General features: G+C 33.0%; 1 protein-coding gene across 12 annotated transcripts in view; it reads right to left on the bottom strand.

Moving 5' to 3' along the window:
- LOC145277001 (filamin-A-like) overlaps positions 1–25,255 on the bottom strand; it is a 257,559-nt gene that overhangs the window by 123,897 nt on the left and 108,407 nt on the right. For all 12 annotated transcript variants that reach the window (XR_013868075.1, XR_013868074.1, XR_013868076.1 and 9 more), the window contains one exon: positions 11,362–11,485. Coding sequence is in view for 8 of the 12 variants with exons in the window: in XM_080128586.1 (XP_079984712.1) it covers positions 11,362–11,485 (124 nt within the window). In the remaining 4 variants the exon portion in view is untranslated. The remainder of the gene's footprint in view (positions 1–11,361; positions 11,486–25,255) is intronic.

The raw sequence follows: 25,255 nt of genomic DNA, 5'->3' as shown, positions 1-25,255 counted from the left end.
ATGCGGTCTCAATTTTTGTACATTGGAGTGGGGAGCGTGTGGATATACCATTACTCCCAGGTTCATGCCGACCTGAAATAGGTGTACCTCTCAGTGTCAAATTCATGGGTTAGAATTGTGGTAGACACCCTTGCGCAAGATGTTCGTATTTTTCAAACTCATTGTCAACATAATCCATCTTTCCGAACTTGAGATGATGGGTGATAATTTATATTACTTGGATTTTTCAGACTACTATTCTATTGTTCCCAGAGACACGTGGCGCAGCGAATAAAAGCTTTGATTAGCAATCAATTATAAGTGGCAGTCCTCTAGAGTTTGAAAGTTCAATCCTTACTAAAGGCAATAGCAACCATGAAAAGATTAATAATTAACATGGTGTCGCAACAAGAACTCATTGTTCACATAATCAACCTTGCCGAACTTTCCGGATTGAATAAATGTTCAGTTTGTAATTCCATACAAGTTCACGAGTAAGAAAGCTTCTCAAGTTAGAGAAAGATGCACCTAAAGTTGATCGGATAGTGCATCGGTCGAAACGTTGTGAAAATAGGAGAACAGTAGTTCGAATCATCCAAATAATACGATTCATTCAATCTATCAGAATGAGCTGTTTTTGATTTTCCTCTTAATGGACTTAAGCAAAGCAATGCTAGGAAAGATGACGTTGTGGATTGTTAAACTCTTGCTTCATTATGAACTTTTCATTACGTAAACACCTCTCGGCTGAAATGTTGTGAAAATATCAACCGAGTTGAAAGTAGTACTCTGAAATCTACATAATACAAAATTTTCTTATCTTAAATATTTTTGATTTTGATTATTATATACAGCGCGCCTTTCTGCTTGTGCAGTGATAAAACTTTACAAATACACTTGCTGTGTTAGGTTGTGTAAAAGTGTCCACTTTGGTCAACATTGGACATTCCTTCTTTAATTGCAGTTTTTTGATTATCGATTTTTGATACTTATCAGACGTATTCTGATACAAAACTACGTAAGAAAATTCTCAGACACATGAAGTACGTTCGTGTGAACTTTATAAAAATCACACGAAGTAACGTTAAAAAGTAATGCTTCCTATTTTTATTCCGCCCGAATGGGTCAGAGGGGATTGCAAATGGCATTGTTATGATAACTGAACTGAAGTTTATTTTTAGAAATCATAGTCGGCATCGACCCAATCCATATAATATTAAGGTTTTGGTGATATTGAAGATAAAAAGAGGATATATTTAAGCTTTAAATTATGTTTTTTTTATTCGTTCAGTAATCTCCTCTCTATTTTCACTTCAATTATTTCTCGCCTTATGTGCGCGTCCTCATCTAATACATTCAATGTGCAATCAATTATATCCACGCATTGACATAATCTTAAGTAATATGCTTCGAGATCTACTGAAGATTACCCAGACTGGAAGTGAAAAGTGACACACATAACTACGCATGCTCACACTGTCATCAAATTTATAATAAGAGAATTAAAACCAGATTTTTTTTTAAATTGAAATATTTTTCAGTACTAAAATGTTTTTATTTTCTCAAAGTTACAATATTTTTCAAAACTGCGATATTTTTTCTCAAAATAATATCTGATGCCAAACATGCACGAAACACATGTTATAAACATTTAAGCACAATTTCTTTTTTTTTTTTTAATTCAAAAGTGAAAAACATTTTTATGGACATCGCTCCAGACAAAGCAAGAAAAGAGCTAAAAATACTACTTCAAGGAAAAAAAAATAGCCAACAATTAATGTTATATGGATATATTCTGACCTAGAAAACAACAATTCTTCCCACTTTGTTAGAAATTACTGTTCATTTTCTAAAATTATCCGTAAATAATGGCTTGCATTAAAGTGTAAAATGCAAAGTCAAATGATTGTGCTTTGAACAGAAACATTCATCTTGCTACGGACTTTTACGACCGAATCATCAAAAAAGGCTGTCAAAAGTGCACTGAGAATGGTGGTGACTAGATAGAAAAATAAATTGTGGGACACAAAAGCTTTCTTGTTTTAATGGTACTACTCCTATCTTCGTAGAGTTTCAACGTTTTTTGTTTTTGAGTTAAAAGTTGGGAGGTCGTACTTTCGGAACGAACCTTGTGTGTGTGTGTGTGTGTGTGTGTGTGTGTGTGTGTGTGTATATATATATATATATATATATATATATATTCGCTATATATATATATATAGGTCACTTTATCTATCTGTCTGTCTGTCTGTCTGTCTCTCTCTCTCTCTCTCTATATATATATATATATCTATATATATATATAGAGAGAGAGAGAATGAGAGAGAAATAGAGAGAGAAGAGCGAAAGGAAGAGAGAGAGAGAGAGAGAGAGAGAGAGAGTGAACGGAAGCAAAAGTGAATAGACACGGAGATAAATAGATGGTGAGAGAGAGAGAGAGAGAGAGAGAGAGAGAGAGAGAGAGAAGGAAAGGAAGGAGGGGAAGGAAGGAGGGAGAGAGACGGAAGCAAAAATAAGAAATAAAAAAGAGTAAGAAGAGTGATTTATCACAAAAAAAAAAAAAAAGAAATAACACGAGAAGGAATTTTAGTGAGAGAGAAAAATGGATGGAGAAAGAAAACGAAAAATCGTACAAGAGATAGGATCAACGAGAAAGTGAAGTAAAATGAGACAAGAGGAGAATAATCTGTCGGGTTTACTTAAAGCATTTTGAAAATATAACAAAAAAAAAAAGAAAGAAAGAAAAATACCCCCCCCCCCAAAAAAAAAAACGCGTTTTAAATCTTAAATAGACATCTAAACAAAAGCGAATAAAAAATCATATACAAAGAAGCAGCAGGAAGGTCGAGAAACTGATTGCGTCGTTTTTTTTTTTAATTCTTTTTAAACCCCTTTTACTTAAAGGGCGGGGGATACATTAAAAATCAAGCTGGTAGAAATGGAAGCAGATTCGTATATGAACTGCACGCATAACTGGCACCAGCAGGTCGGATAGAGTTACCACCCTATCCCAAGTGATTTTACTTTTAGGTGAGTGTGGTTGCCGTGTGCCATCCCCTTAATTACTTGACCCAACAAGACGAGCGCTCATCATTCGCTCCCGCAGTCGCAAAGATCGGATTTCTGGTCGCCATTTTTGGAGAGCAGCTCGCATCGCCACTTATTCGCCTCGCAACAGCATTTCTATCCAGTCCCCTGCCACGTGTTGTATCTTGCATGTCTTTGCGAACTGGGTGAACCGGTGTTGCCCGGGAGGTTAGATAAACATACAATTACTGATTAAGACGGTGTGGGTAACTTACATGGTTAAAATAAATCCACGTAAATAAATATTAAGATGCGTTCACGCATAGCTATAAAAAGCTCTATCTGTCTGCCGGTCTGTAACGTTTACGTTTGAAATAGAATTTGCGTTGTCTGTAACGGTTCGGTTTAAAATAGCATTTTTAACAGTTTCTAACGCTTATGTTTGAAACAGCGTTTTAGATTCGTCAAGACATTTCTAACAGACAATTGTCCTTTGTCATGCTTAACTTTAAGAAAGCATTTTAGTCAGTGTAACACCTGAATTTGAAATAGAATTATCATCTGTAACGATTTAGTTTTAAATAACATTTCCGTTAGTCTGTAACGTTTATTTTTAAAATATGTTTTGTTGTCAGTCACACTTTTGTTTGAAATAGCATTTTCCACGGTCTATAACGCTTAAGGTTTGGAATAGTATTTTTGACGGTCTATAACGCTTAAATTTGAAATAGTATTTAACATTTGATTGGACATTTCTGTGAGTTTTGTTTTTCTTTTGCTTAATTTTAAATAGCATTTTTGCCAGTATGTAACACTTAAATTTAAAATAAGATTTTCATTGGTCTGTAAAATTTAACTTTGAATTGAACTTTAGATTCGCTCTCGCATTTCTATTAGAGTTTTTATATGTAATGTTTAAGTAAAAAAAATAAAATTAATCACTAAAAGTGTACGTTAAATGTTTTTACGAATATCCATTCTTGTTTTTAAATAGATTTCTCAAGCAACAAACAAGTTGGAAAAGCCATCTGCATTCACGCGATCAAGAATTGCAACATTAACAGTCAATTACGGCACTGTATTTAAGTTCACCGAAACCAGAAAAAAAAAGACAAGTACAACTCGCTAACATTTTACAACATATCACAGTTGAAATACCAGGTGTCCACTGTCCAGATACTTTACGATTCAGACGAGACATTGGACAGATGATAGCTACTTAATGAGCCTCGAGAGAAAGATTGGCTATTCCAGCGCATTTCCGTACCTGAGGTAACGCCGTGTTTGATATAACATCATTCCATAACACCCAAGTCTTGATGAAGAAAAAACACTCCTAGAATAATAGCTAATTTTTTTCAAAAAACATTTATACATAAATTTCAATTAAATTTAAACTAAAATAACTTTCTCAAAAAGAAAATTTAAAACGTATAAAATTTAACATTAAAATAATTTACACACGTAATCATTGAGAATATATTTTCGGTCGTGTTTATTTGTATGTGCACAGTCTTGCATCTATATCGCTTGACCAATCGTCATCAAACTTGATAAAAATATTGGCCTTGATCTAACTTAGAATTTTGGGATATCTAGGCCAAAGTCACCGTCACGGAAAAGGCAAAACTTCGGTTCTGTTTATCGTAGCGATTTGATTTTTTTTCTAAATTTGACGAATGTATCTAGTGATCTGGAATACGTCATAGAATATGGAGAAGTAAGCTTTACATAAGACTTTGGCTCATTCTTACGTTGTCAAGTGGGAAAATACAGTCTTACGACTGACTTATGTCCTTATTCAATATAGTTCTCTGGAAAATGAAAACTGTGAACCATAGTTATTTTAAAGAAAAGTGTTCAAAATTTAATGGTGTAGACATTGACTGTCAGAAAAAAAAATCTATCTGGTGATCTTTAGCAACCATCATGCAAGATTTCAGTTTGATCAGATAATAATTTTAGAATTATCATGGTTTCCATGAAATAACCTCTGGAATACTTCATAGAATATGGAAAAGTAAGATACAGATAAAACTTTATCCCATCCTTACGTTGTCTCACGACTGACTAAAACTGTAGACTCTCTTTGCTAATGTAATTTATTGTGCGCAACAGCTGAAAATATTTGCAAATGAATGAATTTCATAAATTAGAAGATTGGCACAAAAGAAAAAAAACAAACAAAAATAAACACCGCACTACATAAAAAACTCTTGTAAAACTTGATCAGTATTAATTTTCCTGACGCATTACGGAGTTGGGAATAGACTAGGAGTTCCATAAAAACGATAAATAATCAAAAGAGATACTTCCTATTTAGTTTTCTATATTAAGCGACCCACGTTTCCATATGCTCCATACACAGACACATAAGTATTCAACTTTATAGAATAGATATAGACTTTTATTAGTAAACCCATTTTCTCAATAGAAATTACGCTCACTTTTATAACATCACCATACTGTTGACGGATTTTTATCGATTTTATTACCCCTAGTGCCAGGACTATCCAATGTTTATAGAAACAAACAAACAAACAAAAAAAAACATAAAAAACACGGTCGATTTTCGATCTTAGCTTACATAAAATACTTGCCGATCCTAGCAACACTGATTTTCTGTGATACAGCGGAACAGTCTTACTTTGGATGACTATATACGTATCCTCAACATTTTTGTTGTAAACGACATCGCCAGCTGTTATTAAGAATAATAAAAAGCTTTTCATAAAAAGCGAATAGAGTACTCTTAGAGGACTTATATTGTTTATATTGACAGTACTACTCTTTCTCATTGCTTGTGACAATGACATAGTGAATAAAAGTTCAGATAGCCGACAAGAATACTTGACTGGATTTCTTTCGGAGACTCGAAAAACTGTGGCATGGTGATGAATTTTCCATATTAGTTAAAGTTGAATGATTTAAGGGATATGCACTAAAAAAGAGATTAACACGCATTTGAACGTAATTCGTAGCCAAATACTATTTTCAGTTTGTGTGTGTGTGTGTGTGTGTGTGTGTGTGTGTGTGTGTGAAACCACACTAACTCTATTCGGGTTTAACCAGCTTCTTTCGAAGGATGAAGTTTCATGGGAGTTTGAAAGTCACAAGCGGCTCTCAGCCGATTATATATATCCCTGTTAGGGGAGATCACGACGTTAAGTTTTTGCAACTCTTGCAGGGAGGTATCGACGTCATACATACAGCGCCTGGAATTCCCAAATTAGTGACCCATTTTACTGATAACCAGGCTCAACGTTGCTTAACTTCGGTGATCTTATGGGAATCGGTGTGTCAAGGTGATTATACTGTTTCAGTTTGTTTATGATAAGAAAAATCATGCTGTTGAGCAACGCAACGATATTTCTGTGAACTGAATTATCAAAATAATGTTTTTCAAAGGTCAGTTTTATTTACAATCTAAAAAAATAACCGAAAAAAATTGTACTTTCATTCATGAATGTAAGGCATAAACGCAGCACGATATTATTACTATGCTTCTTTTAATCAAATTGAGATAGACACATACTAATATAGGTAATACAGTTTCATGATATATACCTGTATACACACATACATACATACATACATACACACACACACACACACACACATATATATATATATATAGAGAGAGAGAGAGAGAGAGGAGAGAGAGAGAGAGAGAGAGAGAGAGAGAGGGAAAAAGTGTTCATATATATATATAGTCTCACATACAAATTTCTGTGGAACTGTTCCACTTGCCAGCTTGCAGCTAACTGCAACATGATCGTGTTCACGTCTAATGTAAACAAATTTTTGTTGAACTGTCCCTTTAAATAATCAAATTCTAATCAATTTCTATCACTAACAATAACAACAATGTTGTCTCTGTAACCACATTACATTAATTAGCCCTTATCCTCAAGTGGCCTTTGGGCCTTGATAATTGGTGACTGCCTTGTAGAAAAAAGGTCTAATTTTGTATCATTATAATTTCAGAAAGGGACATAAAAGTCGTGCATAACTGTTCTATTCGAGACCTTAATTTATCCGTATTCTTCTAGTATACGCATATTCTCTTGTCAGTGTTCACTTCGAGCGAGTGTAGAGTGAAAGAATCGAACCAAGAAGACTTATTGTGATTAAGGGCGCTAATAAGTGATTTGTTTGTTTCTTGATGCCCATATATAGGGTATCCAAAAAGACACCAAAGGAGTTTGAACTTAAATAGATTCTTTATTTTTAAGAATATATTTTTGTAATTTTAACACAATCTGACTAAGACGTTGAGAAATTTAAAAATAAATGCAAAATTCAAATAATAACCATGAAAAATAATGTTTTTTAAATGTTGCCCATTTTCAGCTTCGCAAATGTGCTCTTTTCCAAAATAAACTTGACTAGCTCCGACTTTTTCTTGTGGGGATATCTAAAAGAAATGGTCGATTTTAACAAACCCCAAACCCTGCAAAAATTGTAGGAAACCATCAGGAACGAAATAAGGAAGTTAACTCGCAATCCAAAGATTCTACAATCTGTCATGAATAATTCCTTGCAAAAATTCATTGAAAATGGTGATGATTATGTAGAAAATAAATTCTGAAACATGAAAAGGTTGTTCGTTTTAATGGTACCACTCCTGTCTTTGTAGCTTTTCAACTTTTTGCGTTAAAAATAGAAAATTTTACTTTTGGAACTAATGTCATAATTATTTCATTCAAGTACGCTAAAAGTGTTGCCCACTAAATTAGTGTAAACTTGTATTGGAGTTAAGTTCTCGAAGTTGAAGACGAAAGTCCAATCTGTACGTTATGTATTTTGCTGTCGTAAACTAGATTAGGTGTTGGTATCTGGTGGGTTTAAAGCTGCATACAATCTTAAACAGTTATTATCGGAAAACAATACAAGACAAATCCGAAAATATCAAGAATGAACTCATATTTTGCACAACATATATAATGTATTTTAAATGTGTTTTTCCTAATGAAAGGGAAACCGCTCCATCTGTTAATGGATTAGGGTTAGGGTTACACATGGAGACACCGTTATATTGTTTCTTTAGCCACCTTAAGTAATAACAATGTTCCTAAAAATTCCCGTGCTTGTTTTTAACAAGTTCTTGATGAACCGCCCCCCCCCAAGTAATCCAATTTACAAAATGCCCACTTATGTTTATTACGCTATAATCACATTGACTAATGTGTACACATTAACCCTTATCCTCGAGTGGCTTCCGGGCCTTGATAAGTGGTGTTTCCTGTGTAAAAAAAAATTTAGAATGCTTAGTGTAAGCAACAAACAAGCTGTAAAGCCGCGTACATGTCGCGCCTCTTTCTCTAAACTTTTGACGCCGTCAACAATTCCGACGTAAAAACATTTTGTTGGAACTTTTTACTGGTTTAAATCCTATCTTATTTAACTCTTCGAATATATAGATTATACATAAAGAATCAATTAGGTTTTAAATACCCTAGTAAATGAGCTAAATGAAAGATTTCGGCTGTACACCGGTTCCTTCCGGTTGACCTGCATACATTATAAATAAACGAATAATGAACCTCAAAACGGTATTATATATCATGACACTCAAGCAGTATTGATCAAACACCACCTCTCCCTCTCTAAAAAAGCAAACAAAAAACAAAAACCAAACAAACACGAATACCATCGTTTCGATTATCGGATCTAAGTTTTGTTCCAGATTAATTTTTTACTAACCTATTCATGTTATAAAAGATGTTTTCCTTACCTCTGTTGTTTGTCTTTGCTCAAGAAAAAATGTTCTATTATTTACAAAACTACTTTATTTTTATAGAGTTCGGACGAATCCATTATACTTCTTCCCCGTGTGTGCATGTGTGTGTGTGTGTGTGTTAGAAGGTCAGAAAAGCACTGGTACCGTCAGTTTCAAGCCTAATAACTGGTCTCCTTTATATATGGCTTGAAACCGACGGTATCAAATGTTTTTCTGACCTACTGTACAGTTTTTATATAAATAAATATTAAGCTCTCATACTAACATTTTTTTCTTTATAATCGAGCACTTTGCTGGAATTCTTTTCTACAAACAGTGTACACACGTTATATATATATATATATATATATATATATATATATATATATATATATATATATATATATATATATATAAAGATAATTAAATTGAAATGCTTGAGTTAAATAATGTCATTACTAGATTAAAGAATATAACAAATAGACAGATAAAAGGTAAAGTTTATTAAATCTATCACATATCAATAAATACTACAGGTTAGGGACTTTGCTATCTGACAGCATTTTGTTTTGAAAGCTATCAAGCACCACTGTTGAGCGGAGACTGATTTTATTTATATATTAGAAAAAATTCGAATTAATACGTCATAATTTCGTATATTTCTAAGTTGCCCAACCACTTATGGATGGTAAATTATTGCCACTAAAACTAATCTTCTTTCCTTTAACAACTACAAAAAGAAATTTTTCTCAACCCCCTATTGCCATGACAAGAAATCACCCTACCCTAGAGCTTATACTTTAAACTCCCTGGCTTAATATTCATAGGAAACATGAATTTGAACAAATGCATTGATGACATTGGCAAGACTGCTGCAAAGAAGGTGACCTCCCTTTACCGTGCTAGAAAATTACTCACACCAGAAAGTATCGTATATCTTTTTAAAGCCACAATTGAACCATATATGAAGCATTGCTTCCACATCTGGGCTGGTGCATTTACTACTAGTCTGTGTTAGACGTGTTCAAAATGAGTCCCAAATCTAATAGATCCCACACTGTCGGCCAAGCTTCCACCTCTGTCCCATCATCGCAATGTTGCATCCCTGTGTCTGCTTTACGAATGTGCACTGACGAACTCGCAGCACTTGCGCCTCATCGACATACATACTAACCTGATAAACAACAAAATCGCACCTTGCACTGTTTTGGTCCCCAGCTACAAAAAAAAAAAAAAATCTTACTATAATAGTTTTTCCTCTGGACTGATGAACTTTGCAATTCCCTTCCTGTTTCTTGTTTCTCTAGTTTTGCTAATGTAGAAGTTTGAATGTATAATGGACAGCCGTCTCGTTGCTTAACTCTCCACAGTTCCCTGTTCGATACCGAATAATAGCACCTTATGCATAAGCAGCAATAATAATTGTTTGAGGTGAAAACATACTTAATATATTAGAAAGATATTCGACTACTAAGCGTAAACTTTATGATAAAGTTTTGTAAACTGCGTTCGACCATTGATGTACATTTTACCGTGATGTAAAGTGAACCTTCTGGAAAAGCGTTTTGCTTTTAGTAGCTGGCAAGAATGTGTTGAGTCGATGATTTACGTCTTAGATGATGAAGTCTTCAGGTAAAACAGCATGACGATTGAAACACTATAAATCATTAAGACAATAAAAACAAGAGGGCCATCTGTGGAACATATATATAACGCATCTATTCTTGTACATATACATATAAGTGCAGAGAGAGGTTTATCTGCTGAGACACGTATTTATGTAATTTATACTTATATGATAGACGATGCCCGTCTGTCTCTCCGTTTTTCTGTGTCTCCGCTAACTACTCTTCATTTATCAAACTTAAGAACGGGGCATCTGTTAGAAATGATTACATACAAATGTAGATTATCCTACGAGTTTCATATTTATCTGGTTTTCATATAAAGATTATACGGATGGAGAATGAAACCCGATGGAGTTATTTTGGCATCTGATTTTCATTTAGACAGGTAGGAGGCGTACTTCGTATAATAGATAAATATGCTAACTATATATATATACAGGGTGGCCCAGTTAAAAGTAGCCCAGAAAAATGTAATATAGAGGGGGAAAATTCTTTTATTGTTTAAATTACATGTAAAGTTATAAAAGATGCTGAATGTGCTCTCCGTTGACATCTATGCATTTCTGGGCACGTTTAACAACGTTTTCAGATACTGCCTATAGATCTTCTCTAATGATTCTCCTAATAGCGTTGGTGATATTCTCCTTTCTAGATTGTCAGGACTATTTGCATAAACATTTTGTTTTAAAGTCCCCCAAAGTTAAAAATCACATGATGACAAGTACGGGGAACCTGGTGGCCATAACCCTTTGCTTATTGTTCTCTCTTCCGTAAACATATGAACTCGTGTCAGTGATCTGTGAGATGTGTGGCATATAGCGCCATCTTGTTCGCAATTTTGTCTTGTTGTGTCAGTTGGTCATTAAGAGAATATTAGAGAGATCAGGCTACTTTTAAGTGGGCTTCCTAATCTGAAAAGAAACTTGATTAGATAGATCGGGCTACTTTTAAGTGAGCCGCCCTGTATATATTAACAAATTGTGGATGAGCATAAAAAGTTCGTACCTTCACAAGGATTCCCTTCAAAGTTCATAAGAACTTCATGCCTGCCGACATTTTTTGGATGGTACTCCAAGCTGATCGTTCCATCCTTATGATCCAATATCTTGCAGTCCTGGGACATGTTTTCCTATAAAAAAAATAGAAAAATGTGTTAAAACAATTTATAAAATAAAATTTTTTGTATATAATACTTCTACTTATCAATCCCTTATTTAGCACGGCCAATACGCATGCGCTAAATCAAGATGATGTAATGCACCCGAACCCAACGTACTTGTAGTATTATTACAGATTTATTTGTATATCTCAATAAAAAGCAGACGACAACTGATTTTTTTTCGAGTTGATTCAAGTAAAAATTTTAAGTTATTAAAGACATTAAGCAAAATTTAGACAAGAAAGATATGTAAAAACAACAAACCAGCAACGAAGCACAGCTCTCCAAATTTAGAATATATTTTTTTAAATTTTGTTTTTCGAAATTTCTGAAATTATTATGAATAGCTTAGACACCTGGTATAAAAGATATGGGTGTTAAGTAAAAATCAGTTACAGTGTCTTGGAGTTTGAAAGTTCAATTCTCACTAAATTCGACACCAACTGACTAACATAACGAGAACAATATACCTCCGCGTGTCAGATCAGTTCGAAATTCCGTATAGATTCCTACAAGTTGCACCGGAAGAAATAACGTGATTACTAATCCGACGAAATGTCATACGAATACCATCCAAGGTAAGAACAATAGTTCGAATAGTACACATTGTCTTCATTTAATTGAGTATATTTATTATCAAAAATGGTTACAAATAACCTTAACAAAAATAAACGCAAAAGTAAATATTTTTTTATATAATTAAACTATCATAAGTTCGTATATTTTATATAATTTAAACATTTAGACAACTGAATTTCAATAAATAAAGCGATCATGGAATTTGTACGATGCCTGGCTTATTGTTTCTGATTTACCTTTTTTAAAATTAGTAATGAGCTCTAAATAAAATTTATTCAAATGTTTAGAAAAAATGTGCGGAATCTCTCTCTCTCTCTCTCTAATATATATATATATATATATATATATATATATATATATATATATATATATATATATATATATATATATATATATATATAACTTGCACAAAAATAACAAACATTGTTATGGAACAGCCAGACTAGTAAAAAAATATCCCCATTACGATGAGAACTTTTAAACGCATGTAAAATAAATTTAAACAAGGAGTTACCATTTTATACGATATGTATGCCAGTATCACTTTCGGTTAATAAGATTTCAGGCGGTATAAGATGTTAAACATGATTGTCAAATCACATTACATATTGTAATCGCTTATTTGTTAATGGATGTTCGTCTGTCGGAACAATGATGATCATCTGATTATCCCAGAAGGATGATCAATGATTTGTGCTCAATTATAAAGCAAGATTTACGCAATCGCTTATCGCTTCTCTGCTGAGTCGGCACTACTTAATTCCAGTGATAAGAAGTCCAGGACGACTGTAAACAATGTTGAGGTAAGTAGAGAGTACATACAGCGCCTTGTATTCTCAAATAGTCACTCATCGCAGTAATGACCAGAGTCAATGATGCTGAACTTCAGCAATTTAACGGAAACCAGTGTGTCAACGTGGATCTGTTGTAAATTTTTGTATAAGGTTATTGAACATCACTTATTAACATAGCCATAGCTAGTGGAGTTTGCTAGAAACAGGTTATTTATGCGTCTGATATGCTGCAAAATTGACAGACCAAAGAAAAACCCATGTTCTATTTTACGGCATGTCTGACCTTTGGGAATTATTTGAATTATTAGTTTAAATGCAATAATATATAAAAAAAACGATTCATTGTATGCTATTAGTTAAATAACATTTCCTTTTCCAGTCGCATATTCGTAATTATGGGAAAGTTATAGGTCAACGGTATCAATACGCAAATGAACATAAAAGATCAGATCAGGTATGACATAGCCGATTTCATACTCCGTGATGGTATAGGCTAGAATAATCACGACCCCTATGACTAGCGGTAGAATAATACACTTGTGACTTCAATACACTATCGTTTAATCATGGTATCATTTATTATTATTTTGTTTGGGATGCAACTGGGTATGTGTATGGACATGATAAAAGACTGTATTCAACGGTGATACCCCAAGTTTGGAATGTTAGGAAGTTATCCCTTTCACTACTCATAAGTTCACTCTGACTAAGAATTCAATGAAATAAATTTTTGTCATAAACGGCTCCATAACGCATTTGATAATCTCCTCTATTGCGTCACCGGATACTATGGATAGATAGAGTCGTTATAACAAAATAAAGAAGCAGTCTCTAATAACACATTACTTTCTATATATGAATACTCTTGTAAACTACCTCCTTATTGTCTTCTTTTTTTGGCTCTTTAAAGACATAATATACAGTTCATGTTACTGATCAATGTTAGTACTCTTATAGAGTTTCCCATTTTACGCTTGACAATCATTCTATCTCATTAACTCTTATTCCCGAACGTTCCTGTTCATATTGACATGAAAATATCCTTTTTGATCCCCCCGATTCTGGATCCAGTGGAAAACTTTCAGCCGTCCGAGAAAAGAAATGGGGGTGATAAACAATTGTTATTGCTAGATTGAGTCTACAAAACTGCCCTCTTGTGGAACAGTGCTCCGCTGGTTTACTTCCCGGTTGAATACAACATAGTAGCCTCCAAATCCAATTTAAACAAGTTCTTGTGGAGCCGTTTTCATAAATAATCAAATTCTACCCAATTTACACCAGTAAAAATTACTATACTAATACCTTACATTCATTAACCTTTATCCTCGAGTGGCTTTTGGGCCTTAGTAACTGATGACTCCCAAGTAAACAAAAAACTGTCTCAACCATATGTTAATGTAATGAAGACTATACGAGGAAATGCTGCCTTATCTATTTTCTACTGCTGATATAGTGCAGTTCGAAAAATCTCAGAACAAAAAAATAATGCAAAGAACCGCATGGTAACGCGAGGAACTTGTATTACTACATGCATCAAAAACAAAAAAAAAAGATCCCAGTGTCTTCTTTTTGCGCACTCTTCCACCATACATTATAAACATACATGATTAGCAATGATTGATTCGTTCGTTTGTATATATTTTTTCGAGCTAATTACACATCTAAGTTTAAAAATCCAATCAAGGAAATATAACCCAACCATCTACAAATGCAGAGAGAACGGCTATCTTCCTTATGTTGTCTAACAAGTGTATGCGGCATAACCACGCTAACACCGATTCTCGCTAGATCACCGAATTTAAACAACTTTGAGCTTGGCCAGTACCAGATGGGTGACCATTTGGTAATACCAGACGCTGTATGTAGGAGGGCACCAGCACTTCCGACAGCTTCTGCATCTTACCTGGCCTCCATCTGTCTCGACTCTGTCCTGGCGCTAGATCAGGCTGTTTAGAATGAGAGAGTGAGTTTGGCTCTGTGCAAACCAGTTTCACCTTAAACAATTTCCCAGCATCCATCATTCTTAGGATAATCAGATAATCTTCGTCGTTCCGACAGACGAACCACTTTTTTTTAGTGCAACTTGAAAGATTTTGCAGAGTACGACAATAAAAGAAAGGACTACTCAAAAAAGTTGGAAACATTACATGATCTCATGCTTTTAAGACAATCAAAAAGGAAGTGGAGCATATTCTCAGTGATTTACTGCTTTTATATCCAACCTTCCACCATACCTTATAGACATGCATAATCAGTAATGTGTTTTATTGAGTTAATTAAATATATATAGTTTGGAAATCCAGTATGTGAAGCGGCCTGCCTTCTGCTGCTTAATTAGTGCAGTTTGAAAGATTTGGCAGAGTACAATAATGAGGAATAAAAAGAAAGAAATAAAAAAAGAAAAACTGTCATATGACCACATGCTCCAAGGAAAGAAATAAAAAGAAATGTCATATGACCACATGCTTCAAGGAAAGAAATAAAAAAAAGAAAAAATGTCATATGACCACATACTCTAAGGAAAGAAATAAAAAAAAAGAAAAACTGTCATATGACCACATGCTTCAAGGAAAGAAATAAAAAAAAGAAAAAATGTCATATGACCACATACTTCAAGGAAAGAAATAAGAAAAAGAAAAAATGTCATATGACCACATGATTCAAGGAAAGAAATAAAAAAAAGAAAAATGTCATATGACCACATACTTCAAGGAAAGAAATAAGAAAAAGAAAAAATGCCATATGACCACATACTTCAAGGAAAGAAATAAAAAAAGAAAAAATGTCATATGACCACATACTTCAAGGAAAGAAATAAAAAAAAGAAAAAATGTCATATGACCACATACTTCAAGGAAAGAAATAAAAAAAAGAAAAAATGTCATATGACCACATACTTCAAGGAAAGAAATAAGAAAAAGAAAAAATGTCATATGACCACATACTTCAAGGAAAGAAATAAAAAAAGAAAAAATGTCATATGACCACATACTTCAAGGAAAGAAATAAAAAAAAAGAAAAAATGTCATATGACCACATACTTCAAGGAAAGAAATAAAAAAAAAGAAAAAATGTCATATGACCACATACTTCAAGGAAAGAAATAAGAAAAAGAAAAAATGTCATATGACCACATACTTCAAGGAAAGAAATAAAAAAAGAAAAAAATGTCATATGACCACATACTCCAAGGAAAGGAAACAAGACAATATGTCAAGGTTTTATCTATTGGTGAACCAGTAACTATCGTAAACAGATTGTTTACAAGATATGCGCCTACAGAACAACGCAAGGAATGTTTCGACGTTTCGACATAAAATGACCTACAACGGTTGACATGCCGCAAAACGCAACAGCTTACAGCAAACATGTAACTAAGAAAAGTAAGAAGTAACGGGAGCCGGCCTAAGTCGGAAAACAGATGTTTCATGGTGCATTTTTTTTTACTTTATCACCTAATATGACTCCGCCCTGAAGCGAAGGCAGATTGGCAGTTGACCAACTTGGGGTGTGTGTGATACGTTGCAACTTAACGCCATTAGATTTTTCACTTTTAAAGCAATGAAGAAAAAAAAATCAATGACTCCACCCTACGCAGATTTCTTGGTTTACCTGTATATGAAAGATTTACATAAGAGAGAACTTAAGATGAAAAAAAAAAAAAAACTTTGAGAAAAAGATCTAAAAAATAATTTAGGACCTTAAACTTGAAAAAAAGAACACATTAAGAATATTAAATTACTTTGCTTACGCAACCCATTATTTGTAGCAAATTATCTTATATGTTTTTTATGAACAAAACTTCGGCTAATAGTGTCACCCGAGAATAATCTTCCAGAATTTTTATACCCCCCCACACACACTATTTCGCAGTCTTAAGGTGAGCCTTCTAATAAGGAAAATAAGGGTTGCCACTTAGAGAAAAAATGCTATTCATAAAAGTATTGGTATCTTTAGGTAGTCAGTAATGTAAACAAATATAAAAAAAACATTATTTACTTACTATTATGGCGAGCATGACCAAGCTTTCGGGTTACGAATTTCGACATGAACTACAGGTCTAGAAACCTTGATATATTGACGTTATAGATGCCCTATATTATTATGTTTAGTATTCAATAAATATAGCTTGATATAACTTGGATAATGAAATGTTCGCATTTATAACGATCAATGAACACCGTCAAAAAAGGTTAGGGTTTAGTATTTGTCTCAATCTACTTGAGCTGCTTTAACTACGATCAAATGGTGCCATCCGCCACAATTATGTGCACATTATCAAAGACTCAGCCACACTCACAGGCAGACAAACACACGCTGAAATGAATATATACATTACACTACAATGACCACGCACCTAAGAAATGTTCAATGTTTTATCCACACTCCAGCAGGCAACATCATGTGTACACAATTTTGCTGTAACAACACGAGCTACAGAAATTAATGAGTTAAATTAATCAAGCTAAAAAATCTAATGGGTTTTAATAAAATTCTAGCAGAGATACCAGACGTTGCCCGGGATTGAATGAGGGTCAACGAATGTTTCACAGTTCTAATACTTTTATTGTCATCGAAATTGGTAAAATCGCCCATTTTTCAATCCAATCGCCTGCTTTAATTGCAGTGCACCGGGAAGAACCATCACACGTGAAGAACCTTCTCATGTCTTCCTGCAATAATTTAGTCCACAAGACGTAGTTTACATTGCACTGTAGAGAACCTATTGTTTATGCCATAAAATTATTTTATCTAATGGCTTAGATTAAAGTTTAAAATGCAAAAGTCAAGTATCATGGTTCAATTATGCTCTAAAAATAAACACTCATTTCGAACACGTCCATGTTTTAAATAAGTGATTGTCGATTTTATACGCCGGATCGATCTGTTTGTGCGGTGATAAAACTTCTCAAATGCACCTTGAATGTTCTTTGGTCAAAATCGGACTGCTGTTTAATCGAATTTTTTCGATTATTAATTTTAGATACTTATCGGATGCATTCCGATACAAAACTTATTTAAAAACACTCATAGACACAAAATGCATTTGTGTAGAATAAAAACAAAATCAGTCACAGCCCTTCAATGTCTATAGGGAACTCTCTCTCTCTCTCTCTCTCTCTCTCTCTCTCAGACACACATGCAAAGTGTATTTTTAATAATAATAATAATAATAATAATAATAATAATAATATAGCGCGGACGCGCGCATGAAAATGTATGCGAAATGATATAAAAAATAGGGAAAATAAAGATTTTATAAGATTAGAAATGGGTATAACGTTCGAGATCATGTGCGAGGCGTGGATGACGCTTGAGAAGACGATCACGTGAGAGATGTCACAGTGGTAATGCGAGAATGAGGATATAAATGTCATTGTCTAACAAAAATGTTAGTTGAAATTATTTCATATTCTTTGTCCCTGTTGCAACTGAGCATACAAGGTGTTAGTTCCTGGACAACATTACAGTAATATTTGCATATTAACGTGGTTTGGAAGACATTTTCTTTTTAATTTTTTACTCACAATTTTAAATTTTCTTAAACATATTTTTTTTTTTTTTGTAAAACCAATTCTTATGTTTTTTTTTTTTTTTGTAAAATCAATTCTTATGTTTTTTTTTTTTTTTCGGACTGATTATTTTTTAATGCTGCTACTTGTTTCGATCGCTGTTAATTCCATCTTTAGGTTGGTTGGTTGGTTGTTTTTGTTTTACGGCATATCAACCCTTTACGGGTTATTTAATGCCGAATCCAAAGATTTTGAAGAAAATTTTTTTTAATAGAATATATTTGTTGTTTTCACGTTGGTTTCTATTCAACCCATAGTTGGGAACCTAACAAGTACTACCACTCCGGGTCAGAGTGGACCTGGGAGCAATGGTAATTAAAGGGTGGCTCCACACTCCCCAAAGCCCACAAGCTGGATATAGTTTATGATCATATCCAGGACCCCCATTGAGGGACTTTTACCCTCTGCAGGGGAGCAATCGGCGTATTCTGATGCCCCACCGACAGGGCCTCAATCTTTAGGTATATTGTTTATTTACAGTAAGATTATTCACGAAATAAAATCGAGGAAAGTTTAAGAAATTGGGAAACAATTGGACGGAAACAGAGAAGAATGTCTATGATTTGTGTATGCTGGAGGGTTTTATTCTCGTTGAACTTTACTCCATTAAAATAACAGATAATTGATGGAATGGACTTTGTTAATATGATCATTAATAAATAACGATAAGAGTTTTATTATTTGTTTTCTTATTAGATAAATCTAAATGTTTATGAGATGTCCTGTCCGTCGGTGGATTGATCTGTCAGGTTTACACTGGAAATATCGTTATTGTTAGCAAGTCACATTTTAGTTGTTATGTTCGTTGGTCGAATTAATCTTTAAACAGCATTTTTATTGGTCTGTCACGCTTTAGTGGCTATATTCGCTGGTTGATCTGTCACGATTAATCTTAAATAGCATTTTTGTTTTTCTGTCACAAGAAAACTTGAAATAGCATTTTTTTTATTGCATGTCACGCTTTAATGACTACATTAGCTGGCCAGACATCACAATTAAGTTGAAATAGCAATGATGCTTGAAATAGCATTTTTTATTGGTCTGTCACGCTTTCGTGGCTATGTTCACCGATCGGTTTATTATGATTAAGCTGAAAATAACATTTTTGTTAGAATGCCATGCTTAACGTTCAAATAGTATGTTTTAGTATCGTTCTCGCTTACCAATAAATGATTTATTCTGTTGGTCTGTCACGATTTAAAAAAAGCGTAAATTGAATTGACGCATCTTAAGAATAACCGTTCCTTTCTTATTATAGATCTGTATACTTTACTTTCACGCATGGCGTACAATCAAAAACGCCTTTTGTTCATGTTCACGACAGGAGATTTTTTTCTTATGAAAGAAGGCCGCCATTAATTTGCCGCCAAATTCCACGCACTCTATCTCTTTCTCTCTTTCTCACATACACAGTTGGGGGACATTCCAAATTCTGAATGTACGATGATGTCATCGTCTCAACATAAAAGTGTACACCTGTTCTGATGCGATGGCTCAATGGAGAAGTGCTGTATATGATACTCATGTTTAAATGTGTTAATCCCAAAGGAATTACCAACGATGACACTGGGAGGAGAGCGGAAGAGAAAAACAAGTTACTTCAAAGAGTTTTCTTGGCACAAAACCATTCTTACTTTCTAACAGAAATCTCATAGAAAGTTCCATTCGTTTTATTGAAATCACTCTAGACAATGCGGGAATCCACTTGATGTAAAGAATTAACAATAACGACAGATGATTATTGCAAAGATTGAATATGCCTTTTGGACTTTTTAGTGTTAAAAAGACCAAGATTATAGATAGGAGGAAAACAGTAAGCAAGAAAAGAGTCCCAGAAGTCTGAAGTTCCTGGAAAGAAGCTGATAGAATAGGAAGCTGCATTACAATGAGATATCAAAACAGGGAATTGAGGGATATAAAGCAAACTAACAAATCAAACGACTGGAATAAAAGAATAAAAGAACAATTCTGAAAAACACATGCCATAATAGTTTTTATAAAAACAACTGAGACTAAGAACATTATGATTGTGAGAGATGTTGCAGAAAAGAAGAAATGGGTGGAGGCCAATCAAATTACAGATAACTTTCTGCATCCTATCAAATACCCTGAAATGGGGCAGAGATTTATCAACCCAAATATGACAACAATCTTGTGGAAGCAATATTGATAATAGTTTCATGGTTTATTATTTACAAATATCATAAAACACTAGTTATTTTGTTCAATGTCGACATTTGGATATTCAGTACATTTTATATATTTTGGTGAAATGAAAATGTTAAATCATGAAAGCACCCTTTCTTCAATATAAGAACACAATGAAAAAAAAGAAATAGTAGTTATGTTTGAAATTCAAATAACTGATTAGGTGTTCCGTCAAAAAAAGAAAAAAAAACGTTATATATTTAAATGATCATTAAGTCTGCGTCAGTCTTAGTGATAAGACTATTTTAAACTAACGAAAGGCGCATCGACAAAATTGATATTTCAAACTTAAATAACTTTGCTTTGTTCTAATAGATACACAAATACATATCTTTTTTGTTCCTCGATTATTTAAGAAGGAATTCTTCTAGACTAGGCATTTTAATTTTTTTTCAGAATACAGACTGACCCTTTTGAGGGAGTTGGATTTTTTTACGTCAAGAATTGATCTTATGTAAACCTCTGTCCTCGTAAGGAAACAAATAAATATGAACTTCAGTTTGAACCCAGATTTTAGACTATTTTAGGTTATTTTAGATTTCATAGGCTGTTAGTGTATTTTAGGCTATTTAAAGCTTTGTTAGAATATTTTAATGTATTTTAGGCCATTTTAAGCTATTTTAGAGTATTTCATGCTATTTTCTTATTGTAGACTATTTTGGGCTATTTTCAGAATTTGTAGGCGGTTAGAGTAATTTAGACTATGAAAATATTTTAATCTACTTTAGGATATGTTTAGATTGTTTTATGCTATTTAAGACTATTTTAGGCTGTTTTAGGTTATCTTAGGATATTTAGTCTATTTTAAGTTATTTTAGTCTGTTTTGGATTATGTTAGCGCATTTTAAAGCTATTTTAGGTTATTTTAGACTATTTTAGGCTATTATCAGCCTCGACACGACAATTCGCATAAAGCTTCTCGTTTTGTAAATATAAAAGTAAGATTCATGAAAAAACCCAAACAAGTTAAACCGAGAGAAACAGAACAATTATAGCGAGTGGAAGATGCACCTAAAACGTAATGAAATTAATGAGAGTTGTGAACATGGATGGAGGCAAGCAATATATCAATTAAATGAAGATATTCCCTCTCTTTTGAGATTATGATTTCGGCACAAGAGATTTCTTATCTCTGTTGTTTCAACTATTTTTTGCTTTAAGGCTATTTTCAAGTGTTAGTTGAATTCATTTCAGGAATTTTAAGTGGACCATTTCATTTTTATTTTTATTAGCGAAAGCTTAACAGTTGATGTATAGAGTATAACTGTACGGTTATTAAAAGCAAGAATGTATTATTGGGATCTAAACAACTATCAGTAAAAAAAACAAAAAAAAAAAAACAATAAACAAAAAACGTTTGAATATTGAACATTTCATATAAGGTCGGTTCAAAATACTTTGCCAGTTTGTAGAAGGGTCATTTAAGGGTCGTAATTTATTTCTTGCATATTGTTATTACTTAAACATATCATTTACAAATTATTAAATCATCATTTATATTTTTTCCGCAACTCTCATCTATGCAGACCTGAAAACGATCTTTAAGTGTGTTTCGAGTGGCATTTGCTCTTTTAAGATATTGATTATTAAAATATGTTTTTGAGAAGCCATTGTGAGAGCAAACCTCTCTGACAAAATCGTTTCATTTCTATCTAAAGAAAGGAAAGAAATGATCGAAACACGTTATATTAAATAATAAACAAAGTATAAAAGACAACAAATATTGATGACTCAACTCCTTTGGAGATATATAACAAATTATATAGTCACGAATTAATAAATGGTTGCTTTTCACACAAGAAACCAGTCCTAAAAAATTATTCTGTGGAAAGCAACCATTTATTTAGTCGCCTGACGAGGGCTTCTGGTTTTAACCGACCATTTGTCCGAAACATTAGTATGCCCAGTGTCACGGCCATGTGATTTTGTTTATATCAATATACATATATATATTTCTCGTGTCTTCTTTTTTTTATTGAGCACTCTTAATAACCTCGTTAAATTCATTAGTTATCACTCTTGATTACCTTTAACCTGGTATATATACAGTGCTACCTCGGTACTCGACCATAATTCGTCCCAGATGTTTGTCTGAACACCGAAATGTTCGACAACTGAAACGATAATTCCCCTTTTAAATTAACTGAAATAGAATTAATTGGTTCCAAAGTTTAAAAGTTCCTTTTATTTGTACACTTTGAGGATTTTATACATTAAATGGCACTACCATTTGATATTTCTTTGCAAGCGGTGACACACGTATTCCCTTTTCAAATTTCTCTATAAGTTTCTTTTTAAATTCGATCATCGTTCGCATTTTTCCGTTTTGCACTCGCTTTACTGCTTTTATTCTTTTTTCTTTTTTCTTGTCCAATGCTAAAAGAATGTCCATTTCTTATTTGTTTCTAAAGTTTTTACACGACGCTAAACCGATTTTTGAACAGTTTTTTTTTCGCGGAATTAATTACTGTCGTCCCGAGATACACCCGCTTCGTTCGGCCTATTGCAGTTTACTGAACTCTTTTTTTTTTTTCTAAATTTTCGGACACCTCAATGTCCTTTATCGTCCCACGCAAGAAAAGCGGTCGACCAATCGAATTGCGGCGTTCCGGTGCCACGCTGATGTACCAAAAAATAACTCAGACACCGTCTAGACTGTCTAAGGGGTTGCAATGACGCTGTACTAAGTATAACTCGTCACAGAGTTCAAACTCGCGTGGCGATATCGTCGGAGTGGGGTTGGGTTGTCACACTACACTTCCAAAGTATCACGACCAGTACGAATTAAAACGTTCCATTGAGGTACACCGCTGTTTGTTTATATTTGAAGCAAAGCCAGCGGTTCGAACAAATTTCGTCCGACTACCGTAACAAGAAATCTCCAACTTTTGGTTCGAACATCGAGTTGTTCGACCACCAAAACGTTCGATAACCGAGGTACCACTGTATATATATATATATATATATATATATATATATATATATATATATATATATATATATATATATATATGTATGTATATATATGTATATATGTATGTATATATATGTATATATATATGTATATATATGTATATATATATGTATATATATGTGTATATATATGTATATATTTATATATATATATGTATATATATACATATATATGTATATATTTATATATATGTATATATTTATATGTATATATGTATGTATATATATGTATATATATGTATATATATGTATATATATATGTATATATGTATATATATATGTATATATGTATGTATATATATGTATATATATATATATATATATCCATTCAGTCCAGTATGGACTGAAATCATTATTTTAAATGCACATTTTTACATTCATCAGTCTATGTTTTGTCTGCACAAGCCGATACATAGTTAGGGGGTTGTATATATTCTGCGCATATATACACGTGTATGTAACGAGTATCTTATTGAATGTGTGTCTGTTCTTCATACATGTATTTGTGTGTGATCACCTAGTTTTATCTGGTGTATATTTACATATAACGACAAGTTATATATATTCATATATAAATAAATGAATTACTATATAAGTCTATACATTGCTATATAAGATTATGCATTTATATATATGTACTTGTGATTATACATGGGATTACTTTCATATTTATTGACAGTTGTTTGCTTTTCGCATGACCATTATCTGTCTTGCGGACATCTTACCGTTTTTATTGGCACGTTGATCGTTCATGAAACGAACGTCTGGGCGGAACATTGTATTTTAATAGCTAACGCAGACTTCCTACATAATTGCTTTTTCAATTTTTATTTACTGCTCTTATTTCTAGGAGGTGGAAATTCACTACATGTTTTTTAAAGACAAGAATGTTTTTTTAAAGAAAATACTTTCTTTTTAAAACTCTGAAAAAAAAACAAACAAACCCCAAAACAAAAAACAAAACGAGCCGTTTTTATATCAAAGCACTTGACCTTTCACCCATGAAGTAAAAACCACTCACACACAGATACATATAAGTAAAACATATATTGTATTACCGTATATATATATATATATATATATATATATACATATACATATATATATATACATACATACGTATATATATATACACACACACACACACACACACGGGAATACAACATATATTTTACTTATATGTGTTTGTATGTGAGTGGTTTTTACTTCATTATATATATATATATATATATATATATATATATATATATATATATATATATATGATTATTTTTTTTTGGAAAAAAGAAATCCAGCAGAGTGCTTAATTAAAAGGAAAATCCGAAATGTAAGAGCGTATTTATATTTTGTATTTTGTGTACAGAAAGTTGTAAGATGAGACAAGTCATTGATACCGTCGGTTTCAAGACCGATAATTAGGACCATTTTAGATATCCATATCAAGCTCTCTTGATGAGTATTGGCTGAAGAGAGCTTGATATGGATATCTAAAACGGTCCTAATTATCGGTCTTGAAACCGACGGTATCAATGACTTGTCTCATCAAACATATATATATATATATATATATATATATATATATATATATATATATATTAAGTAATGTGATTGAT

Source organism: Euprymna scolopes, chromosome 5, assembly GCF_053919585.1.
Source record: "Euprymna scolopes isolate OS-2025 chromosome 5, ASM5391958v1, whole genome shotgun sequence".
NCBI classification, from domain to species: Eukaryota; Metazoa; Mollusca; class Cephalopoda; order Sepiida; family Sepiolidae; genus Euprymna; species Euprymna scolopes.
Note: the sequence above shows the minus strand (reverse complement) of the source record. Positions and strands in the feature narration are given on the sequence as shown.